Here is a 17,786-nt window from a genome sequence, read left to right as displayed (position 1 = left end):
AATGCTAGAAGAAAATGTAGGGAAAACTTCTGGACATTAACCTAAGCAAAGAATTTATGACTAAGTTCTCAAAAGCAAATACAACAAAACAAAAGTAAACAAATGATACTTACTTAAGCTAAAAATCTTTGCACAGCAAAAGAAATAATCAATAGAGTGAACAGACAACCTGAAAAATGGGAGAAAATATTTGCAAGCTATGCATCTTACAAAAGACTAATGTCTAGAATCTATAAGAAACTCAAATAATGACAACAGCAAAAAAACACAATAACCCCATTAAAGAGTGGACTAAAGAAATGAATAGACATTTCTCAAAAGAAGACATACAAATGGTCAAAAACAAATAAAAAAGTTCTCAATAACACTAATAGTCAGAAAAATGTAAATTAGAACCACAATGAGATATCCCATTACACCAATCAGAATGGTTATTATTAGAAGGTCAAAATATAACAGATGTTGGTGAGGATTCAGAGAAAAGGGAACACTTACACACTTATGGTGGAAAATAAATTAGTATAACCTCTATGAAAAACAATGTGGAGACTTCTGAAATAATTAAAAATAGAACTACCATTTCATCCAGTAATCCAACTATTGGGTATCTACCCAAAAGAAAATAAATTATATCACAAAAGATACCTGTACTCATATGTTTATTGTAGATATGGATTAAACCTATCAACAGATGACTAGATAGAGAAAATGTGGTATATATGTATGTATATATGTGTATGTATATATATATATGTATGTGTGCATATATATATATAGCAAAATGCTACTCAACTATAAAAGGAAAAAAATCATGTCTTTTACAGCAATATGGATGGAACTGTAGGCTATTGTCTTAAGCGAAACAACTCAGGAACAAAAAGTCAAATATGGCATGTTCTCAGTTACACACAGGAGCTAAATAATGCATACACATGGATAGAATGAGTAGACTAATGGAGATGTGGAAGGCTGGGAGGGGAATGAGGGAGATAAATTACTTAACGTGTACAGTGTACCCTATTCAGGTGATGGCTACACTAAAAGTCCAGGCTTTAATGCAATACATTTATGTAACAAAACTGCACTTCCACCCCTTAGAACTATCAAAAAAATCCTTCAATCAGAGGAAGGAGGAGAAAATGTAATCAGTCGAAGTGCAAAGTTTGTTTGGCAAACAGTAATTGGCCCAGTGTTGTTCTTATATGCAAGCAGGTGGAAAATAATCTAGAAAAATAAGGCTGGTCAAGATTATGGAAGACTTTATGAGTAACGGGTTTGGACTCTTTCTTGGCTTTAGAGTATCCCTGAGCTTTTTAAAATGAGGAGTTATAGAAAAACAGCAGTGTTTTAGAAAGGTTAATCTGGTGGCCTGGTTGGGCTGCAAGACAAACTTATTAGTCCATTAATGGGATATGAAGTGCCAAGGGCCGTGTAGGGGCTGTGTGGATGGAAAAGAAATGGTTGAGGGAAATATGGAAGATGACAAATTAGGACCATTCCCTGGTGAAGAATTCAGTGCAGGGGCAAGAGTAGAAGTCCAAGATGAAACTTTGAAGATTGATCTTGTGTGACTGGGGAGTTAGTTATACTAGTCACATGACTAGACAACTTTATGGAGACGTTCTAATAATAATTTTTACTTTAGTAACTGTTCGTATTTTTGTGTTAATTCCCAGCAGTCAGCTGCTAAGATGGGTCTGGGCTGAGCAAAGGTCTTGGAACTGGAAGTGTTCTTTATGAATTCATTATCTTAGAGGTAGTATTTGAAGCTCTGAAAAACAGTATGAGAAATCACGCATTTTTCTACCTTTGGATTAAAAAATACAGACCTACAATATGAATCTTTAGGCATATATATAGACACACATGAATTTGATATAATAAAGAATTTCCCATTACTATAGCCTTAGGTATCTAGTAATAAGAGAAAACAATTGTTAGTTATGATTACATATATATTATATAATTTATAATAATATATGTAACTTATATATGCAATATTACATGTATATAATTTAGGTAGCTATCAATTAATATTTATAATCATATGATCATACAATTGCCCTAAGTGAAATCATTTTACATATGAGACTAAAAACACAGTGAATGATTTATGACCCAGGGAAAATGAAACTTTACTCTGGCTCACAAATAGAAGAGAAAGAAATATGAAATTATGTGTGAACTTCATTTACCAGCCTATGCTAATTACTAGCCTATGCTAATTCTTGGTAATGATGAAAACAACATAAATCATTACTCATGCTGGGTGAATGGGTGTGTGGTTATTTAAAAATTTGATAGAAGGATCACACCTACTGCATTAAGCCATCAATCAGTAGCTGGTTATTTTAGGTACTTAGGGCACGGTATAAGGAGACCAAGGTCAAAGGTCTAATTTCATATAGATTTTTCCTATTAGTTCACAGATATAGGCTAAACCCTTATTCTTATTTGCTATTTTGCAAATTTGTGCTACTTTTTAAAGCAAGCATCCTCCCCCACCAAAAATGCAAGGAAATCTCTAATTTAAAAAATGGTCTTGGCACAAACTACACTACCCATGGTGCTACACTAATCACCCACTAAGGACTCATGCTGAGTGTCATATGCTTTTCTTGTGTGTGGCAACTTCATCTTTACATATTTTAAGATTTTCTAGAATATTTACAATAAAACTGTCATAGTGAACATGTTTCTTAGACATCCCGAACAGCTGTGGATATTTATCTTGTAATATTTTGCCTCTTAATTTATTGGTGCTGCATCAAGACATTTCTTCCAGGAATTTCTAATATGGTTCAATATCTCCTTAAGTCTCTAATTTTATCTTTTACTTCACTCTACTTCCATATCCTGCTCCAGACATCCTGGCCTCTCTGCTGCTCCTCAAGCACAATAGGCTCTCTCTACCTCTGGGACTTTGTGCTTGCTCTTTCCTCTGCCTGGAACACACTTACCTAAGGTTTTCACAAGGCTTGCTCCCTCGCCTCCTGGATGTCTGCTCAATTGACATCTTCTTAGTGAGACCTTGCTAACTACCCTATTAAAAATTGCACCTTCTCTCTCTGCTTTAGTATTTGCTTTATTATTTTATAGTACACTTATAACTTTCCAATATGCCCTACAATTTACTTATTTTGTTTGTTATCTATCTCCCTCCACCAGTTAAGAAGCTCCATAAAGGTGAGGATTTTTATTTTCCTTCTTTTCTTCCTTCCTACCAACTCATTAATAATGCCTTTATTTTAAAAGACAGTTATCTCATTACTCTGGCTTCTGTATATTTAATACATTCAAGAACTGTTCCTAGAAAGGCATTGGCTAAGAGCAGAAATTGATTCAGTACTGAAGGGTCTATAAAAGAATGTGGCTTATACTAAAGCCAAGAGTCTTTATTCATAAGGCAGGCTGATTTTGTAGCCTTTTCAGGAAAATAACTTCTTGACTGCAGAAGACGTATTTAAAGAAACCTGAAGTGTTTCCCTTTCAAGTCAGAGCTCTGATACAGCTCTGCATTCATAATTTGCAAGGCAAGAAATTTCAGATGGTGTTCTGATCCTCATATGATACATATCTTATTTTAAACTGAGGAAGGAGATGGCATACTGTATTGTCATTCTCATACCTCATCTTCCTCAAGCAATGGCCTGGCTAGGAGGATGATGTAGACTGCTGAGTAGGGTTTCAAGAATGCTGCTGACACAAGTCAGTAAAGTCTTCCAGGTTTTCTTTCACTCAGCATATATCCCCATATTTAATAATAGAGTCAGTCTTGCATAATTATCAATAGATGTCTGAAGACTACTTGCCATTTTTGTGAAGAATCAGTTGAAGACTTAAAGACATATTCTGGCCACTGCTCTCTTACATGTAATATACACTTACTTTGGTAAGGAAAGTAATCTTTTCTGGCATTTTAGATCTGCCAAAAGTGTGGATAATTTCCGATTATGAAGGCTTTTCTGTCTGCAAATGAGCATGATGGTATTATGGTAGGGGTGGAACCATGTACAAAGGCAAGTCTGCCTAAATTGTTTGAAAACAACAGAAACAATGGAAATTTTTTTCTGGAATTTGATGATGCTAAGATTTTAAGTACCTTTCTCTTGAAGTCACCAGATTTGCAAAGTGATGGGCACAATATTTCATTGACTCTGCTGGTGTTTAGGGACATGTACTGAGTGTTGGCAACCTGTTACCAAGAACCATAACAGAGACAGCCCTGACAAGTTAGCTGTCTCCTTACTGATTAATGTTAGTTAGGGATAGTCCAGTATGTACTGTAGAGGGCACTGCTGTTTAATGTTAATATTTTTTTCTGAGTTCTAGAAAGTGTAGTCATTTACAGAGCCATGAAGCCCATACTAGTTTCAAAACAAAAAAACCTACTTAGTTAAAGACTTGCTTGTTTCCTTGCCTATTTCCCCCCAAAATGGCCAAAAATAATATTTTTCCTATCTGGATTTAGTTTCCAAATAGATAGGTTTTCTTCCTTCCTTCATTAATTCTTTTCATTTTCTTTCCTTTCTTCCCCTTTTATTTTTAACTAAAAATGTTTTCTAACCTTTATTGGCATGACATGATTTTGCCAGCTACTGCAAATTATAAAGAAATACTCATGACAGTTTAAATATGTGAAATTTTATTGTAAAAATGCTCTTGGGGAAATGAGTACTTGAATATCATTTGCACCTGAATATCTTTTGTGATGATGAAAATATTTTTAAATTAAATTTTGGTTGTGGTTGCACATCTCTATACATAGAGTAGCTATCTTTGAATTGTGCACCTTGAACAGGTGAACTTTCTGGTTTGTAATTTTATTTCAATAAAGTGGTTAAAATTAAATTTACCTTTTAATGATTGTTAACTTACTGGAATAACAAAATTACCAAGTTTCCTGTGAGTAATTGACAATGATGGTGGACTTAAACTTCCAGAAAAGAAAAAGACTCAATAGCCCATTCAGTTCAGGTTTTTCAGTGCTATTTCCTAGACAGCAGTTGTTACTGAGATACTGGAATACAGGAGTGTGTTACTATTGATGTCAAGCAATTTGTTACACATAATGGTTAAAACACATCGAGTTTTGAAATGATTTACTTCTTATACAATTTCAAGTACTTAATTCTAGGATAATGTTCCTCCCACTCACTTGCATCTTCTTATTTTCTGGGTGGAATTACAAATAGTGCATTGGAAATTGCTTTAAACCTGGTTGGACCATGGAGATGTGTCACACATTTTCATCAACTGTGTCAGAGTAGAAAAAGGACTGAAAAGCCTAGAGAAAAATTCATGTTTATCCTCAAGATGCCAAATGACAAAAAGCCAATTGCTCTTTGCACATTCATGATTCTATTTCTTCTTTTCCTTTTGTAGCCTGAACTGATGAAACAGCACTGTTTCCCAAACGACTGAAGCACAGAAACATTTATTTCTGAAATGCCTAGCAGTTTGAGGAGCACAGTGTTCCCAGATCTCAGGAATATGCTGCTCTGTGAGTTCTAACTTGCCAAGGGATTCAGTGTTTCTGCAGGAGAGGAATGGGGAAATCTATTGCACACTTAGGTTAGAGAACATGTTTATTCATATTTCAACACACAAGGAAATATCTTGCTGTACACCTCTCCTCTGTTTTGGGAATCTGGGAGACTAAGCTTGTAACTGCATACAGCAGTTGTCTAGTCCAGTACTTCTTAATTTTTAGTGGCTATGTGAATTGCCTATTAAAATGCAAATTTTAAATTAGTGAATCTGGGTTGGACCTGAGTCTGCATTTCCAACCATCTCTCAGGTGATGTCAATTCTATTGGTTCACGGACTATGTTTTGTGTAGCAAGGGTCTAAGATACAATTAGATTAGAAAAGATCAAAGACAAAGTGGAGTGATTGTACTGAAGGCATAATAGATTCTTCTGTTTCCTAAAGTCCGACTACATATGCAATCCTCTTTGCTGTGGGATTATTATGAAATGTTCAAAGCTTTCACTTATTATTTCATCAAAATATACTGACTCCATCATATAACTAAAGTCATGAAACATATAACAGTATCTTTGTCAATCACAGATCACATGTATGACATAGTCCCATGTGATTGTTATATACATTTTTACTGTACCTTTTTATGTTGAGATATACATAGATACACAAATATTTACTACTATGTTACAATTACCTACAGTATTCAGTATAATAACATGCTCTACAGGTCTGTAGCCGAGGAGTAGTAGATGCGTAGGTGATATAACCTACTACACACCTACATAGCCTAGGTGTGTAGTAGGTTATATTATCTAGGTATATGTAAGTATACTCTGTGATGTCTGCACAAGGACAAAATCGCCTAACAATGCATTTCTCAGAATGTTTCCCTGTCAGGTAACACATGATCCATGTTAACTTTCTGTAGAATATAAATGAATGAAGGATTTAGAAGCTCCTATATACAACTCAGTGTGATCTGATTGGTATTGCTCAACAGAAGGTGTCAAGATATTCTCCACTTATCATTATCTCTACAAAACGTGTCCCAAAGAGGTGAGAAATTTGGCACATCACACGCTAAAGGAGTGCATGGTAGTGTTTTTTGCTTCAAATGTGTGCATCCCCCAATGTTTGATTTGATTTTTTATAGATAGACCTAAACCATAACATTGATTACAATGTTAAACATTTTGGGGATGGGAGTGAGGAGATGAGAAGGGAGGCACCATGAATGATGGAGTAGAATAAATAAGAAAGAAATATTTTATTAAATGCACAGGTTAAATAAATAAATTTCAGCATACATTGGGTGAAATAAATCAGATGACATAATCCAGAAATTTACTGAAATTATTTTCTCACAGCAACTGGTTGAGGGTCACTTAGTAGACAGGAGTGGATACTGGAATCAGAGCCTCGTTTGTAATCATCATGGTTCATTCTATATAACTATATCTACTAAATCATAATTGTTCTCGGAGAAAAAAGGTGGCTTTTAGTGAATCATGGACCAAACCCAAGATTAGTTCTTTGAAATGTGCTTGAGTAATATTTAGTTGCATCAATATATTTTTTAAAACAACATCTTGTATTTAATCCCTTCTGAATTTAATCCTACTGGCTTCTTGCCTAGATTGTCTTCAGAAGCAGAGGAAATAATTGAGCTTCTCAGTTTTATTTTCCCAGGATAATTTTGTGTTATAATGAAACGAACAAAGTTCCAAGGTCTACGAAATGAATACTTTTGATGCTATGTAATGTGTTCCTCAGAGCTCATGAAAAATGCTGTACATATATTCTCTTATCCATGGAGGCAGTATGCATGGTACAAGGAGTGGTGAGAGGGAAAAGCTGTTGTAATCAGAAAAAGCTGCTCGACAGGAGGCAAATTCCCTCTTTTGGATTTTAGTTTTCTTCCTTGTCATTGAATGAAGAATCAGCAAGTTTCCTCATCACCTTCACACTGTTCTCTTCCTCCTCCCTTCTTAACAAGAAGGCTCCTTCTTCCTTCCATGACTAGCCCATGGATAGCTCTTCCCACCACTCCTAAATGCTCTCAACCTTTGCAAACACTTTATTCCCCTTAGATGATCTGTCTGCGTATATATTTATTACCTGTCTCATCATCCACAACCTGTCTCAGCAAATAAACTGCTCCATGAGAGAGACAGCACAAGATAGCAGTGGAGAGCACAGCCCCTGAGACTGGACTAATTGGGTTCAAATCTCACTTCTGCCATCTATTTGCTGTGTGAACCTAGAAAGCCACCTAACTCCTCAATTTCCCTGTCTGCAAAACGGAAGTGACAATAGTACCTACCTCCTTGTTGTTATGAGTATGATGAATTAAAAATTTGTTACCACAACTCAATGTCTGGCATTTGGCCTTATGTCAGTGCTTGGTAAACCAAATAAAATGAAAGCAGGCACCAACTGTGGTTTGTTTTCTGCTGTGTCTCCCAAAGTATTCAATGATCTGTTTATTAAGTGAATCTGTGCAGTAAAAGGATAAGTTAGATGAGGGAAAGCAGGCTCTGTCTACTTTGTGAATCTTGCCATGGAATCCAATACTGGCACAAAAAGCCACATAAGAAAGGGATTTCTTTCTGTGTCCTGAACAAACTGGTCTTTCTGTCTGTTGAACAAATGTACTTGCTTACTCTCTTTCTTCTCTTTTTATATAAAGACTACTATGAAATACTAGTCCTGTCCAGAGGCCTGTGTTTTTAATTACTACACAGGCAATGCAGAAAGGTAATATATTACAATAGTGATAACCATGAGTTTTATAATCAGACAGACCCATGTGATCACTGGGAAGTAACAAACCTCTCAGAGTCTTAGTTTCCTCATTCATAAAATGGAGATAATTACGTGCCTCAGAGGGTTGTGAAGATTACATAAGATGCTGTTTATAAAGTCCTTAGATTCTGGTGTATGTTCAATAAGTTGTAAATTTGGTACTCTTTCTATATGTAGAACCTAACGATGGCTAAAAATAATATAATTTTTAAAAACGTAGTACAATATATATACTTTATTTTTATTTTAAAATATTTAATTGAAAAATATAATTTTATATATTCAAGGTGTACAACATAATATATTCTTATAATAACATTTTATAAGATTGATAGCATTCTGTGGAATCATAGAATGCTAGCAATGAAAGAGAGTTTCCAAAATATTCACTCCAACTTTCCTACTATGCAGATAGATAAACTGATCTTCAGTTTGATTATGTGGCACCACAGAGAGGCCAGCATTTACACCTCTTGACTTTTTTGTCTGTGCTTTTTTTCTGAAGCTTTATTGTTTTTTGCAACCTGAGACATGATAAGCGCTCTATAGCTACAGTGCTTATTGAATAAGTGTTAGAAAAACTAATAGCTATTGAGTACTTATTATAATATTCTGCCAGGCACTTAGGACACTTTTTTAAAGATGGCCAAAGAATTGTCCTTGCCTTAAAGTACTCATGTCTTACTGAAGAAGGATATTACATAGTCCCCTTAGCAGCCTTTCCCACCCTTGAATGTCCCTTTTTGTTGAAACACTCTTTTTCTGTTGATTTCCATGATTCCATACTCTTTTTCTTTTTTGTCCCATCTCCTCTTTAAATATCTTTGGCTAGTTGCTTCTTCTCCTCTATTCAACGTTAACTGTCTGGTATTGCTCTATGCTCTGTCCTGGGTGTTCTCCTTTCTCTCTGGTTGATCTCATTCAGTCAGTTTCAATTACCATCTGAAACAATAGTTCTCAAATGTTTGTGTGCATAAGAATTACTTGAAGACAGCCAGGTATGGTGGCTTATGCCTGTAATCCCAGCACTGTGGGAGGCCGTGGGTAAATCGTCTGAGGTAAGGGGTTTGAGTCCAGCTTGGCCAACTAAAATACAAAATTACTACTAAACATACAAAAATTAGCCAGGCATGACTGTAGTCCCAACTAGTTGGGAGGCTGAGGCAGGGGAATGCCTTGAACTTGGGAGTAGGAGGTTGCAGTGAGCCAAGATCATACACCTGCACTCCAGCCTGGGCAACACAGTGAGACTCCATCTAAACAAACAAACAAACAAACAAACAAAAAAAACAAAGAAAAAAGTAAAAAGAAAATAATTACTTGAAGACTTGGAAAAGTGCAAATTCCTGTACTGAATCCAATACCCACCCATACTATTTCAGTAGGTCTGGTTTTGCATCTCAGAGTTCTGCATTTTAAACAAGTAGCCTGGGGGATTCAGACAGAGATAAACCAATACACCTGAGAAACCCTGATGTGTATATGATTTCCAGACTAGAATATCCAGCTGCATCTTTCACATATCTCTATTCAGTGCTTAGCATTCAGCATTTCCAAAGCTGAATTGATCATCTTCTTTCTAATTCTCACAACCTTCCTTTGCCTCATCAAATAGGCCTTTTTCTGACATATTCTTTCTCAGTAAATGACACCAAAATTCACCAAGTTACTCGTGAAAAATCTGAAAATCATACTTGATACCTCTCTCATCCCTCACATCCAGTTGAGTGTCAAATCTGGTTCTTTCGGCTTCTTAAACATGTCTCAAGTTGTACTGCCACTCCCACCACTTTATCCCAGCCACGTTTATCCATTTTCTGAAATACTGAACTAGCCTCCAGCTAGTCTCCCTTCATCAATAGATAACTCCTGTTTCCACAGAGATTGTTCTCCATATGAAGCTAGAATCATCTTTTAAATATTCTTTTTTTTTTTTTTTTTTTGAGACGGAGTCTCGCTCTGTTACCAAGCTGGAGTGCAGTAGTGTGATCTCAGCTCACTGAAACCTCCTACTCCCAGGTTCAAGGCATTCCCCTGCCTCAGCCCCCCAAGCAGCTGGGATTACAGGCATGTGCCACCATGCCCAGCTAATTTTTTTATTCTTATTAGAGACGGGGTTTCACCATGTTGGCCAGGATGGTCTTGATCTCCTGACCTTGTGATTTGACAACCTCGGCCTCCCAAAGTGCTGGGCTTATAGGCATGAGCCACTACACCCAGCCTAAAAATTCTAATGTAATAATATCTCGGCCCTGTTTCATCTTTAACAATTTTGTGCTTCTCTGAGGATATAATCCCAAATCTTTAATATGCTCTTCAAGAACAAGCATGATTTGCTTCTTGCCTCCCTTTAAGTTTCTGCTTAAACAATGCTTCTTCAGAGAAGTCTTCCATGAGCTTCTAGACTGATTTAGTTTTCACTATTATAATACTTATTTCAGTGTCATCGTATTAAACAAATTATAATGAAATTACATAGTCTCATGTTAATCACTAGAACAGTTGTCTTTTGGATAGAAAAGTTTGTGGTTTTAAGTAAAGACTTTGGTTTGCTCTGCTGAGATTTCAACAGAGTAAATGTTTTCAATGACAGTTTCCATTTATCTTAATTACCCAAAGTTCTTAAACTTTTCTTCATAGCACCACCGCAACTTTAATTAGATAGGTATTTGCTTGTTTAATGTTTTTTGGTGTCTGTCTTCCCAGTGAGTACCATGAGAACAAGGTCTGGGCTTTTTTTATTCCAGTTCTGGATAACTAGCACATAACAGCTCTTCACTCAAATTAGACACTCAGTAGATGAATGAATGAATAAAGCATCATATAAGGCATGATTATATATATCATAAAAGATGTACAAGTATAAATAAAGCACAAAGGGTATGTAGGATTCAAAATGGTTTATTTTGCCATATGATATTAAAAGTTGCTTTGAAGTAAGAGCATTTTGTGTTTTCCAGTGAATGATAGTGGACTTGAGGGATCATTATCTGTCCTAGGGAATCATTAGCTTATGTAATATTGACAACCATTAGCCTGATGAAATCACACAGAATGTAAGTGGGGCTACAGAAGAAAAGCACTCAAAATTTGGGGGACAGGAAAATGAGTAGAATCTAGTTACAGAAAGAAAGTTTGACCCATGGAGTAGGCAAAAAAACAGGAAAGAATCGTGTTTTGGAAGCTTTGTAAAGATCCTGTTTCAAGAAAAGAATGGTCTTTGGCAGAGTGATTATGTAAACCCACTGAGATCTGACCCCTGGATTTTGTGATATGGAGCAAGACAAGAGCTATTTCAAAGCTGTGATGAGCAGAAACTATTTGCACTGGGAAGAGAGAGAATAGATTAAATATAAAAATGCATACACTGTGTGACTCAGAAAATCTATTTCTAGGAACATACCCAAGAGAAACTCCTGCATATTTGTACCATTGGACCTGTGAAAGAATATTCAGTGCTACATCATCTGTAATGGTAATATACTAGAAAAGTGGATATATAAGTTATGATACAGTCTTACTTTGAAATATTATATAGCTGTGAACATGAATAAGCTATGCTTATTTATTGTCTAACATATATAATATTGATCTCATTTATACAAATTTCAAAGGCAGGTAAAACTAAACCGTATTTTTTGGGGTAATATATCCATGATAGTAAAACCATGAAGAAAATGAAGGAAATGAAGATATAATGCCACATAACCGTTACACTGTGAAAAGTGGGGAAAGGTCAGTTAGTGGACAGGACATATTACAGAGGTGCCCACAGGGTCTTCTAAGGTACTGGGGATGCTATAAGGTTCATTTCTTAAAATTAGACCTTATATGTGATATGCTTAATAATAAAAAAGCAAAACAAAGTTAATGGAGGAAGAAAATAAAAATAGAAGCAATAAGTCTAGACAGATCTTTAAAATTGTTTTGCTTTTAAGAGCAAGAGATGAGAAATGAGACAATAGGTGGACAGGGGATATGTGTCAAGGGAGGGATTTCTTTTTTAATTGGAGATAGTGTGGCATGTCTTTATACTGACAGAAATATTCAGCAGAGAAGGAAACACTACATCTTAATTTATTCTTGCACTATTAAACTCGTGGATATCTTGGCTAAGAAGTAAGCTTATCAGAATAAAAACTTGTCTAGATTAGAAAAAAATAGACTCAGTGGCTTTTATTTATTTATCTATTTATCATTTTAAATCTTTTTTTGAGACAGGTTTTTGCTCTGTCACCCAGCTGGAGTGCAGTAGTACAATCATAGCTCACTGCAACACTGAACTTCTGGACTCAAGTGATCCTCCTATCTCAGCCTTCAGGGAATACAGGCATGCACCACCGTGCCCATCAATGACTTTTTTTTCCCACTACCTTGAACCCTGAGTGCATATATTATTTTATTAATCATTGATACACTTGCTCAAACGTCTGGCAAACAGACACTGTAAATATTTCATAGAACCTGCTTCGTGTTTCTGCTGAATGACTCATCAGTATAAACTTTTCTAAAGTCCCTTTTATTTACAACTATCATAGGCAGTTATCTAATTAATGACTTTATACTTGGAATGATGCTTTTATTTTACATGTCATGAGCATATACTAAAGCTAGACAAAGAATACTCCCTCAAACTGTTAAATCATACTAAGTCTTCTTTACTCAAAGGAATGGGATCCTTCAAGTTGAAACAATACCTTTTAAGAAATGGGATGGGATAACTTCAGGTTATCTTATAACAGTAGATATTGACTTCCTTTCTCATGACTTATTTTAGGGGTGCCATAGCTATTTGGGAGTTGCAGTAGCATAAGAATTAGGTAAGTTATGAGTTTCTGAGAAAATAGATTGGGAGTGCCTTCTGGAGGACAAATTGGAAGTGGCGTGGGTAATTTTCTAGAAAATATATAATCCCAGATGACTGACTACAGCTGATCTGCCTGTATGTGGATTGATCCCAGACCATCATTAGAAAAACATTTTGGACAATACAGCAGCTGTTTCAGCATGTGGCCCAAGATTCCGTAGGCAAAAACTTGTACTTAAAATGCACTATTTTGGGTTTCATGACTGTAAAGACAAACTGGTGTCCACCTGCCTAATTTCTATGAAGAAATATATCTTTTGCCTAATGATTTACAATTTTAAGCATGTTTTTCTAAGTTGCCACAGCAGTTCATAAATCAGGATTGAAACAACAGGCATAATTTGGAATGCATTTTTGATAGCGATGGCTTCCCCCCGCCCCCCGGCTTTTGTCTCATGTTCTTTTGGGCTGTTGGGAAGCAGGGCATCTGATTGTCTTTGGCATGTCTCTGCAGTCAGCTAATCATGTCTTGAGCACAGACAAAAGGAAAGAAAATGGAAATAAGATTTGTTTGGTAGGAGGAGTCCTGCTAAGACTTGTCTGTCCCTAAGCTGAGATATGCTCATTTACCTTATATCTTTCCATAAACTACATTCTGAATTCCAGTTTATAAATCTTTATCCTGTTTTCCAAACCTCTTCTCATACTTTTTATGTAATCTGGTTATCATAGGTATTCCCTTGGTGAACCTGAGAATGACCAAGGATCTGAAATGAGTTAACACAGCTGTTCATGTTCTTGTGCCCTGTGGTAGAATTTCCTTCTTGAGGGAAGGGGAGAACAAGGTAGATAAAGAAAGGAGCGTTTCACCTTGCAGCAGCTTGGTAGAGAGTTGGGAGTTTAATATTTATAAAAAAAGCAATCCAATCATCCGAGACAGCCCATTTTCAACCAAATTATTTCAGAATATACCTGAAGATTTATCTAAAATTATGTCAAAATTACCTAGAATTACCTGAAAATGTATATTGTACAATTTTATTTCCCTTCTATTACAGGATATGGACACCAAGCTACTATATATTAGTAGGGGATATAGACTGTTTAAAAGACAAAATACTCCAAAAAGTGTGATCCTTAGAAACCAAAATTCCACAGAAGAGTTCTTTGTAATTGGCAAGGTTGGCTCTGATTGTCAAATTTCCTATAAAATGATGGCTCAACTTAGAAATTTGATTAATTAATAGCATTCTAAAATTGTACAACTCTTTCAATATTTATATTATTTACATGTCTTCTTTTATTATTTTCCACTGAATGATGTTTTGATATACATTTGGCTGCTTATAAGGGGAACATTTTAAAATCACAGAAATTTCTTAAATATTAAAATGTTTCAGCAAAATACATTTTAAAATGCACTATATTACTCAAACAATATTAGATTATTAAAGTTTAAGAATAATAAAAAATATAATGCATAAATTCACTGCTTTAATACAATAAACCTGATTATGTTCTATGTTCTTTATTAGGCTTTCTCCCATGTAGGTTTACAAAGTAGTAGTTGATGAATAAATACAATTTTGTGATTTTTTTTTACATAAAATGAGAACATACTCAGTATGTAAATTAGTTCATAGGTTTTTAACCTACTTAAATAAATTTCTTATATCCATTACATGAATGTGAAATAATTTTATTTCTTCTGTCATTGGAAGCTTAGACAGCCATCCACTTTTTACTCATGTTTAAATGTACATAATTGTCTATTTATTTTTATTATTTAAAACAGTTTAACTTTTGATTGAATTTTCCAGTGTTCAAGAGATTTAAAATAAATACAACTGCTCTTATCATAGACAACACATTGTTCATGCTTTTGCTGATCCTTTCAATATGACTAATCAGTATCATGTTTTTCCATTTTCATAGAAAAATAATATGCATAAAATATACACTCAAGGGCACATATAAACACATGAAGTTATATAATTTTTTCATTGTTTTGAGATTTTAACATGTGAGTTGATTAGCCCACAACTTTTTGCTTTTTTATGTGAAATTATATAAAAACAATTATTCATTAACTAAAAAGAAAACCAGAGATATTATCTTTTTTAAATACTAGCAAGAACTTTCTTGAAAATAATTCCACAACTATATAAAAAGTAGAAAAGTACCATCCTTACTTTCTAAAAAGTGTGCTTTAGGATTCATGGCATATTTATTTAATAGCTAGCAATAAAACTCTAGTAGAAGTCAAAATACAGAACGCTCAAAAAGTTCTAAACAGCAGAAGAATTATTTCCTAGTTACACTTTTAAAATCCACATACCACTTTTTGAAATGTTACGCATGAGAAACAAAACCACTTCCTTATTTAAAGATATGTTGTTATAATGCTAAGCAGTATTTTGGGGGTTATGAGTTTTATTAAAAATTCAGTTAAGCAACTATGTACCTTATAGAAATAATATCAAGCATATTATCTAAACAATATCTAAGAGTTTCAACGAAGTTTTCAGAGAAGTAACAAGAGGTTTGCTAGACATAGCCAAAATTTCCTAAGCTTCTTTATATTTTTCACATACTGTAAGATACAGTAAAACTTTTAAAGCTACAAAGGACTTACCTATACATTTTAATCCTTAGTGAAGAGGTCCTTTTTTCTGCCTACTCAACTGCTTTGAGATTCCCACTCAAATGAATGACTGTCATGTATTACGTGTGATCTATAGTTGAGGACAGAGGAGGAAATATCATGTAATTAGAATCGAACTTGTTAAACAAGTTTGAGAGAATCAACTTAAACCAATAGTATGACTTGTGGAACATAATTAGCAACAGACAGGGAATTTCACAAATTAGTGAATAAATAAATAAAGAAATTTATTTATTCTGGTAAATTGAGATTAAACGCAATTACAGTTGACAGGTATTTTGTGAAAATCTATGACTACTTCACAATTGTAAAGTGACTTTTAGTTCAAGAGGATTTGACATTTTTTGCTGGTGTTATCATATTGTCATACATCTCATTCCTTGCCACATCCAGGCAAGAACTATCAGAATATATTTTCCATACATTAATGGGCACTACTTCTGAATTACCTCATCCCTATGATTAAATACTGTTTTTTCATAATATATGAAACAGAGATGTAGAGCAGTAATTGAGTAGGTGCACAAAGTAAGACAAGCAAACAGAATAGTTGGAACTAAAATCCACTTTGTCTTTTTCCAAATATGATCATTTGAAAAACGTATGCTAACCCACAACTCCTAGAAGAGGAGCAGACAGAAGACAGCAGTGTGAGTGTGTGGGAGGTTAGGGTAAGGAAGGAGAGCTCAAGAAATCAGGCAAGACTACCGTGGAGGGGAAAGGGGACATTCCTGTCTAACATTGCAAAGAAGCAGGATATAAATTTGGAAGGTTATGCTGGGATTCTTTTGTGAGAAATAACAAATGCTAAAGAATTGGAACTTGTAATATAATGATATTGGGTGTTAAAATATGAATGCTAGTCTTAGCTTTTTCACCAACTAATTGTGTAGCTTAAGAGAAAACATTTACTTATTTCTTTAGGAGTCACATGTACCTACTAAGAAAATGGGAAACTGAATCAGGATGTCTTAGAGGACTCTTTCAATTCTAAAATTCTATGACTTTATCTTGTAAAGCACTGATAACTAATGGTTAATAAATTTACTCCAGTACTGCAATTTCAGATATGTTCAATTACTTGTACGTTTTTCATATAATGTGCAAACCAGACAACAGAGACAAGAATAAGTGGTTATTCGCTACCCTTCCAAAATATATTTTTACATACTGTATCTCATGCCTGACATTCTGCCATTGGGCTTTTTTTAAGCAAAAAAATATATAATAATAATATTTAAAAGTTAAAAAAATAAAGTTACCTTAATAAACCAATTTTAATTTTTACATGATAACTTCAAGTACCTTTAAATATAGTTAGTTATATCATGGTATATAACTTTGTATTATGCTTATTATACTTAATGTTATTTCACAAATATATCACTATTACTAATTTTTATTTTTAGTAGCTATATATTTATAACTTTGAATTTTTTATATAATTTAAAACTCACAAATATGGTACGAAAATTCATCAATTGTTACCAGTTTTAGTGACTGCATTTTAAAAAGTAAATCATATTACATTGAATGAACTTATCATAAAATACCAAAGTTATCATCTAATGTGAAGTATTTAGATTTTTTTTTTTTACTATAAACGATTCTTTCAATGGTCACCTTCACAAATACAGTCTTTCCTTGTCATCCTACAGTTGAAATTTTCTTCAGACTAAACTGAAGAGGCTTATTGAGCCAAGTAATTTAAATATTTTAAAGGCTTATAAAATTTTACTTTTGTTTTCATAATTCTAACTAGCATTTAAACTGTTATTTTCTGGTTTTTTGTTTATGAAACTTTTCTTTAATTACGCATGCTCTTTCTTGTATGTCTTTATTTACTGGAATACCCAGCAGCAAAGGCCTTTCTACCACGTAGGTACTTACTCAACATATTTTGTGCAGATGTCCAGTAATTAATGTATTAGCGCAGATCCCAGTGCCCTATTACTATTCACAACAGAACTTGCGGATGAGTTGGGGGAAAGGCATGGGGAAAATTGAATTCAGTCTAAA

General features: G+C 34.4%; 1 protein-coding gene across 1 annotated transcript in view; it reads right to left on the bottom strand.

Moving 5' to 3' along the window:
- TMPRSS11D (transmembrane serine protease 11D) overlaps nucleotides 1–15,814 on the bottom strand; it is a 57,947-nt gene extending 42,133 nt beyond the window's left edge. Inside the window, exon 1 of the mRNA XM_008993246.6 lies at nucleotides 15,738–15,814. Coding sequence (XP_008991494.2) covers nucleotides 15,738–15,745 — 8 coding nt within the window. The 5' untranslated portion in view covers nucleotides 15,746–15,814. The remainder of the gene's footprint in view (nucleotides 1–15,737) is intronic.
- Between the last annotated feature and the right edge of the window lie 1,972 nt (nucleotides 15,815–17,786).

The sequence above is a fragment of the Callithrix jacchus genome, chromosome 3 (assembly GCF_049354715.1).
Source record: "Callithrix jacchus isolate 240 chromosome 3, calJac240_pri, whole genome shotgun sequence".
Classification (NCBI taxonomy): Eukaryota; Metazoa; Chordata; class Mammalia; order Primates; family Cebidae; genus Callithrix; species Callithrix jacchus.
The sequence above is the reverse complement of the archived record's forward strand: the minus strand, read 5'-3'. Positions and strand labels throughout refer to the sequence as shown.